Below are 8,172 nucleotides of genomic sequence, written 5' to 3'. Positions count from 1 at the left end.
AACCGCTTTTTAAATATTTCCCCCACCTTTCTCATCCTTTTCTCTGTGCTCAGGTCGTCGGAGGAGCACATCAGCCACGCCTACCACCTGCTGCTGACGCGGCTGCAAGAGGAGCACGCCGAGATGCGCTTCTCCGCCTTCCAGGTCGTGCAGGAGCTGTTCGCTAGGTCCCACCAGTTCAGGACGCTGCTTATCTCCAACTTCCAGGAGTTCCTGGAGCTCACGGTGGGGATAGACCACGATCAGCCCCTTCCCCCGCCCAAAGAGGTGGCGCAGAAGCTGAGGAAAGCGGCCATAAAGGCAGTGCAAGACTGGCACGAGAAGTATGGGGAGGCCTACAAGCAGCTTTCCCTGGGATACGACTTCCTAAAGCAGAATAAAAAGGTACTCTGTGCTGTTACTCCAGTGTGTGTTTTTAGGTGATGATCACCGGGAGTTGTTCAAAGCAAGGCGGCCAATAAATGTAATAAAAAAGCTGTAGGAAATAACATTGCCTGTAGGAGACCTCCTGTTGAGCATGGTCTTTGGAAAACAAACCGTAGGCTTTCTGTTCATCTTGCAGTACTGTAGGTTTTAGAAACCCCAGTCTTGTACTTAGAGCTGGGCTCTGCCTTTTTCCGGGTGCAAGTATTGCTCACTCAACTGGCTTTCACCCTCTGATTCCTGACTGGAGCCCCAAAGTTTAGCCCTTTTTGGAAGGGAGATAATGGTCATGCCTTAAACTGAGGATAACAGCTATTAAGTCTTTCTATGCCAGTTTAAACTAGCCTGATTTCTATAGTGAGCTGCCCAGTTCTAGCTCCCCTTTGCTGTACAACTTTACAAGTGTAGGTGCCTACCACTCTCAGCTGCAGTCTTACTGTGCCATACAAGAGGTTTTGTGAAGGAAAAATTTCATATATGTAAACCTTAGCTTTTAGATGTCACTTCAAGTTAACTGTGTTTGGAACATCCTGCTGCTTTATTGTCTTCTGAGGTGCAGCAGTGAAATTTGGAATGCTATTCTAGCAGTCACACCATCTACAACGATAACAGGCTTTCACTAAACATACAGGTTTTCTTTCTTTTCAGAAAGACAAATTCAACATTCCTAACAGCAGATAAAAAACCTTTGTGTGATACGTGATGTATTTCTGTTGTTCTGGTTCCATGCTAAGCTAATGGTGTTCCCTCCTGAACTGTACTGTGCTGGGTTTTTATACAGATTTTGGCATCTGCTCACAAAAGATGATTGTCTTATAATTCTCCTTTTTTGTCTGTTTAATGAAGAAAGAAAACTAAATGACAGTGATGAGGAGAAGTACAAGACTGAGACAAGGGGGTTTAACACATAATACAGTTTCACCCAGTTGAACACAAGTGTACAACAACTCTGCTGAAGTTTGGTGGGTCTGTCTGTGCTCCTGTGGTCTGTGGCTGCTCCCCAGTAACAACTGGGGGATCCCTCTCCATGTTTTGATACAAGCTGTTGCATTTTCTAGAGCAGCTGAATTGGAGTTTCTCTACAAGCATGAATATCAATAGAAACGATCTCAGGTACTTCGGTAACTCTTGTACTTAAAGACTTGATATGAACCAGCTGGTCCTTTGCCAGTTTAATACTTGAAGTGTGAGAAGTAACCAAAAGTTTTGAGGAGGCATTTGCTACTATTTTGTAGTAAAATACATCAGCTGTTGAGTTTTACAGGTTTCGCACAGTAGTATAGGGCAACTTGGGTGGAGTGTTAGCTCTTTATGTGATCTGTGGTTGGGTTTTGGTTGTTTTTTTTCCTTAATGATCACTAAAATCACTTTTATAAACAGTCAGAAGATGACAGCTGCTGCCCTTTTCGGGTGTAAAGATAAAGAGCTCCCCACTCTTTTGGTGTTAATAGGTCAGTAGTTGTAGGTACCAAGTAGGTGCCTCTATAAATGTTTGACTTTAGGAGCAAATAATGCTTCAGTATACATGAAAGTAATTGTTTTCAAACTCCTATCTCAAAGTTTAAAAGAAGAAGAAAGGGGAAAAATATTTCACGTATTTCCAAGTATTTGCATATTTGGGCACATGACTCATACTGTAGTATCTTTGCATCTGAGGAATGCATGGGTGGAACTATGGAGTGAGCTGGAATTGCAAAGTGAACAGCATTTCAAAGAGATCCACACAGAGTATAGTACTGCTGTATTCCAGTATTTTCACAAAAGTTGGAGTAGTTGTCTCAGCCTGCTGCTTAATATCCTTTCAGTCAAGAGCAATTTTTTGCTCCTCATACATTTAATTCCATAATTACAGAGCAGCAGTAAAAGGCTTCATGGTCCTTTTGGTATGGAGAATGGGAAAGAATGGGCAAATTACTCCACTGTGAGTACTCTGGCATGAGGCAGAAGTTGTGTTTTAGGAAGCTGTAGCTATGTCTGGTTTTCTGTGCAGTCCAATCTGACTGCCTGCAAACCGTAGCTGTAGTTCCTGAGTTCTGTATCTTTGTTCTGCTTTTGTTGGCAGTGGTGCTCTTTGGGAGGATCTGTTTCTTCCAGTTCTGTGTGGGGAACTATGCAAACCTGTAGAAAAATCAGGTCCTGAAAATGAAAAAAGCTCACTCTGGTGATCCATATGATGCTGTATGTTGTGAAACCAGCTCTTTTCCTTACCACCCTTCTGCTCACCCATTTCCTTCTGAAAACCCCCAGCTTGGTGAGTGGGCCTATTTCCTAAACTGACAGAGACTCTCCATGCCAGTTTCTGTGACAGGTTTTAGATAGAAAACATTTGTGTGACTCCAGAACTTTGTTGTAGGTTGCTGGTATTTGGGAGCCACTATCCCATCTAAGACCAAACAAAAAAAAAAAAAAAATCCCAAAATATTGCTAATATTTTAAGAAACAGCATTTTGAGTTGTTTAGATTTATGTTCATAATTCAGCCATAAGGAAGTGAGACTGAATGTTAACTTTTCCCTCAATACTGATAAGCAGCAAAGGTAATTGTAAAATCACAAATTTGGTCATTTTTAATGAATTTGAAGGTCTTCCCTTCTACTTTCCTTTCTTAAAAGGTTCTTTTTTAAGGGACATATATATATATACACACTAGTTGTTATAGTGCTTACAAGTTTTCCTAAATTTCCTGGTGGACCTGGTGTGATGTTTTCATGTAATCTTAATATCTACCCTGCATAGTCTCTTCCTGCTCATTCTCCCTAACTCCTTGTCTCCAGTGCTGTAACAGAAGTCTCCCAAAGCCCAGTTCCTTCCTGCACTCTGGATGTAAAAATCTAAGGGGTTTGTTTTTCTACCTTATGATTCCTTTTGAAAGCCATTGATTCTCAACAGTCCTTTATTAGTAGGAGTAAAAACTCCGTTCACAATTGCTGTAGTTATTGATTCAAGGAGGGGAAGAGATAAAAGGAAATGCTGCTGAGCTTCTGGCTGATTGCTGATGTAGCAGGATTTTTCACGACAGATAAGGATCTTAGGAAATGGATTTTCTATATATTTCTTAAGAGGAATGTTACACTTTTTTCTTAATTTCCTCTTTAGGTGGATTTTCAGGATGTGCATGCCAGAACTGTGGCTGAAAGGAGGAGGGAGGAGGAGAAACAAAAACGACTGGAGAACATTTACAAAGAAAAAGTCAAAAGAACTGAAAAAGAAATGGAAGGTTGGTTGCTTTGATTCTTTTAGTGAGTTTTTGGCTTGGTTTTTTGTTTGTTTTTAAAGCAACCTTTTTAAGCTTATTTGAAACAAATTCTGAGAGAATAACTATCCAGATAATAGCTGACCACAGAAAGCAGGAATACTGCATTTGTTAGAGCTCAACCCTCCCTCTCTCTTACCTAAAGAATATCAGGGGAAAGAAGTGACTGTCCTGTGAGTTCAGTAGGAAGAGATGAAAAAGAAAAAATGTTATCAAGTGAAAGTCTGGTCTCTAATTCAGTAAAGTATGAATGCATAACCCCTAAGAAGCATATCACAAGACTTTTTGGAGCTGGTGACTTAATTTTTGTGTCATTGACAAGGCACAGACTTCCCAATACCTTCTTGGCTGATGACATTACTTATATATAGTCATTGTGTTCCATAAATACAGGCAATGGTCTGTACAGGAACCCTGGATGCAGTGTAGGATAACTGTGAAGTATCATAGTGCAGCTAGAAAGTGTAACTGGGGCCTGAGTCTCTGAGCAATATATGCATAGCAAAGACATTTCTGTCACCCCAAAGAACAACAGAGATAGTAAGGATATTATTCTGCTGTGGTAAAGGGTTATTTAATTAAATTACTTTGGTGTATATAATGCATGCAATTGTGTCTCCATTTATTCTACATGCTGGAAATGTTCTCATGCACGAAAGTGGAATTTTAAAGAGATTTAACTTTCTTAAACTAATTTGTATCAGTAGCATCTCTTTGAGCAATAACATACATTCATGGCTATTCCTACACACAGCTATAAAATTCATGGTTGTAGAATGAATACCCCCCAACAGCATTAAGAATATCCTCATTCAACCTTGTTTTGCTTCAAATTCTATGAAGTACTTAACTCATCTTTGCATACTGAAATTTTGGAGAGGATAAGGAAAGGAGGAGCCCTGATTCTACATGACTGGCTCAGGAAATTCTAGATTTCTTGCTTAGGTATTGTTGCTTTTATAAGGACAATTTCTGCAGAAGAGGAAGATCTGTATGGCTCAGTTGTCACTGGATAAATGAATTCCCCCTTTGGCAGTCATATTTGTTTTGTAACTCTCTGTCTGCTCTGGAGACATTAACATTTTACAGTATCTAACAATTTTACAAACCAATTGTGTCTTGATAGAAATGTCCCAAGAGATTGCTGATACGCTGACAGAGATGGAAAACTGTTTCCAGCTTCTGATGCCAGATCCTTTCAATTTTGCGGTGAACAACGTGGAACCGGAGCTCAGCGAACAAATGTCTGCTAATGAGGCTGGACCTGCATCCCCCTTATCCTCCCAGGGGGAAGTTTACCCATCCTCTTTGGGGTGCATGGATGATGAACAGCCATGCTGCAGCAAGGACATTCTTCCTGTTTCTCAGTGTGTTACACCTGATAGAAACAAAGAGGTACATGAGAAGCCTGAGCAAAAGGAGCTGGATGGAGGGACATGCTCGGATGTTCAATCCAGTGGCCCTGCTCTTGATGACGACGATTACCAGACTTTTGTTAGGAACCATGGGCTTATTTCACATAAGTATACTCTAGACCTTGAAATCTCCACAGGTACCTGGAAAAACTTTTGACTTATAGCTGGAGGCAGCCTTTCTCTGAAGGGCTTTGTGCTTGTGGTTTTTGGTTTTGTTTCTGTTACTTAAATGCTGGGGTTACTGAACACCATTTTGCTTTGGGATTCCTGGACACCACTTTAATTTTTCTTTTTAAGTTTATTTTTTATTTTTCTATTTCTGGTTCCTCTAGTAAGTGTTCTTTGTTTTGGGTGTCCTTGTGTGTGATTAGCAGATTTCATTAATTACCTTCTGAGACTGAGCTTTCTTATTAGTTGTTGCAAGTCCATCACAGCACTTCGTAGTATCTATAATAAGATGAATCTCTTATGTTGAAAAAAAAATATTTTTATCATATTTAATTTTCTTTCTACTCACCTCTTTCTGTCTGTAGCTGGAGAATAAGCTGCTAGTTTAAAAATCTTACAGTTGAGTGTTTCTGAAACTTTCTCCTTGCTACTGACAGCTTGCAAGAAGCAGTAAGTAGTTTTCATAGGAAGGGATTACACCTTTTTTGTATAACTTTGCTCATGTGAGTTACCTGTAGAAAAATCAGGATGGTTTGTGTTTTGGAAGTCTCTTACAATTCCTGTCCTAAGGGACTTTCATGTGCAAACAGTAAAGGGGGTATCTGCTTCTCTGTTTGCTGACAACAGTGGGTGAAAAGTATAATTTTTACTTGGATAATGGCATACTTGGCTTCTTTGACAGTCAAGTCCCTGTTACCACCAGGGTAGGGATTATTTTGTATTGAATATAAAGAAACTGGTACGATGAGGCCCAGTTCATTTGAACTTGGGACAAGGTGTAATGTAAATAGTAAGACTGAACTTGTCTGTAGTTTATTTGGTGATTCCTTGTGATGGCTTAACAACTCTTTCTGGCATGCTGGACTGAACACTTTTCATCTTTTAGTCTGTTAGTCTGTTTTTTTGAATGTGTGGATAGTAGGAGAATAGTTCTGAACAGAGAAGCATTCTGATGTTTGTAACTTTCCCTGAAGAGTTCAAATATCTTAGAAAGATTAATTTGCCTTCTTTAGCTCCTGTGGTGAAGATACTACAAATGTACCCACTAACTCTTTTCCCCTGTTTTGAGCAGATATAAAAGTGCAAGAGAATGAAGATAATACTGCCATCATAAATAGTGTCATGGATGCTCACAAACTTCTCAGAAATAAGTTCTGGCCTTCTGTGCAGTCATGGATTCAGGTGGGATAAAAAAATAATTTTTTTTCTTAATATTTTTAATAAAAGGATGGTGAAACAAGGACTGGAGTACAGTAAAGCTTGAGGGAGAGTGAGCCAAAAGGAAATGAAGGTTGAAGAAACAGGAACAATTAGAGAAGATTTCCATTTCAGTAAGAGTGGACTAAAGGAGACTGCAGGAGCTATGTGGCTTGTTTGATAGCTCTCAGCCTTGGGTGTGGGTACCTATAGGCAATTCTTTGTTGTTTTTTTTCTTTTTTTTTTTGATAGGTAAAACTTTGCTTCTTTGCAAAGTCTTAAAGTAAAACACAGCTTGTTTTTGTTAGACATCTCTGTCAGATTAGCATGTATATCAGTATATCATGGAGCCTCCTGCATGGAATTTGGCCTGTAGAAGGACACTCTCAGAAGATGTTTGTAATAGCTGTTCATTCTTTGGCTTCACTAGTTGCTATTAGTTTTTATATTCTAGATAGGAAAAGAATTGGCTTCACTAATTGTTACTTGTAAAATAAAGGAATTTGTGACAAGGTTGTTTCATTAATTATGAGGTAAAACTGGAAATTTTTTTTTTTGGGTCAGATTTCTAGAAGAAGAGAGTAAGAATGTTGTTTTCTTGATTTGCAGCTACTTACCAGAGCAGGAATCAATGATGATCGGCTAAGATGCGCCATTGAACTCAAGAATAAATTGGAGACTGCTATGAAGAAATATAAGGAAATGAACATTTCCTTTAAAGCAAGAAAAGGAAAAATGGTGAGTTTCTTAAAATTCTGTTTTACTAGAGAGGACCATTAGTAAAGCTTAGCTTGTATATAGAAAAATGCTCTTTCTCTTAAGCCCTAACCTGGGAAACTTTTCAGAACACCAGGTTTATTGTAAAGTACACTAATTCAGCTGCTTGTAGCTTCCTTCAAGGAGCAGTAAACACCTATATAATAGTCTATATAATGGTTATTAGACCAAAACCATTTAAAGCATCCCTGTTGTTGTTTAGGATAGAGAAGTGGTTAAATGCAGATTTTATTTGCTCTTAGTTGCTTCATGTGTAACATTGTTATGTACTCAGCTGCTTTTGTGCATATTTATCAGTAGACACTGTACTGCTCACATTCTTTCACAACTTACCGAACTATGAGAGTCTCTCAGTCCAGGACAGTAGTTTCTTTGCTTTGTAGCATTTACTCTCTCTAGTAAGCATGCAATGTGATTAAAGTTATCATAGGAGAATGTAGAGCATCAAACTGTTTCACAGAGATTAACTACCTATGACAGTTCTTGTGAAATAGGTAGAACTTGTGAATAAACAGAGGCTGAAAGATCAAATACATTATTCAGATCCAAAAAGGAGTCTATGGCCTGTTTACATAGATAAATAGCAGAGCTGCATGATACTCATTTCTGTTGGCTGTGATCAAATGAAATAACTGTGTAGCTTGACATGAAAATAAGTGGTTTGGCTCAGGGTCCAGACTAGTGTTTGGTTTGAATTTAGTGGATTGTAAGAATTTGATCTGGACATTACACCTTGAGCTAAATTCTGTAGCCTCTTTTAGCCATGACTGAGTGTTGTAGAATTTTCTTTCATTGTACAAATGAAGCTAAATCAAGATTAATCTGGTTCATCATCTTAACATCTACTGATGTGCCCCACCAGTCAAAAATGCCAACTCTGAATGAAAAGTACTGAAAGACTGTCTTGTCAGAGGCTTTTCTCCGGTGAAATATGTGTGCT

At 39.0% G+C, this 8,172-nt stretch overlaps 1 protein-coding gene across 1 annotated transcript in view; it reads left to right on the top strand.

The window, feature by feature from the left end:
- Positions 1–8,172, top strand: part of UVSSA (UV stimulated scaffold protein A) — a gene marked incomplete at its 5' end in the record, with an annotated part of 48,964 nt that continues 40,792 nt past the window's right edge. Inside the window, 5 exons of the mRNA XM_017727537.1 lie at positions 1–384; positions 3,519–3,639; positions 4,802–5,227; positions 6,331–6,440; positions 7,065–7,193. Coding sequence (XP_017583026.1) covers positions 1–384; positions 3,519–3,639; positions 4,802–5,227; positions 6,331–6,440; positions 7,065–7,193 — 1,170 coding nt within the window. The remainder of the gene's footprint in view (positions 385–3,518; positions 3,640–4,801; positions 5,228–6,330; positions 6,441–7,064; positions 7,194–8,172) is intronic.

The sequence above is a fragment of the Corvus brachyrhynchos genome, unplaced genomic scaffold (genome assembly GCF_000691975.1).
Source record: "Corvus brachyrhynchos isolate BGI_N302 unplaced genomic scaffold, ASM69197v1 scaffold80, whole genome shotgun sequence".
Classification (NCBI taxonomy): domain Eukaryota; kingdom Metazoa; phylum Chordata; class Aves; order Passeriformes; family Corvidae; genus Corvus; species Corvus brachyrhynchos.
This window is presented reverse-complemented; position numbering and strand designations above follow the sequence as displayed.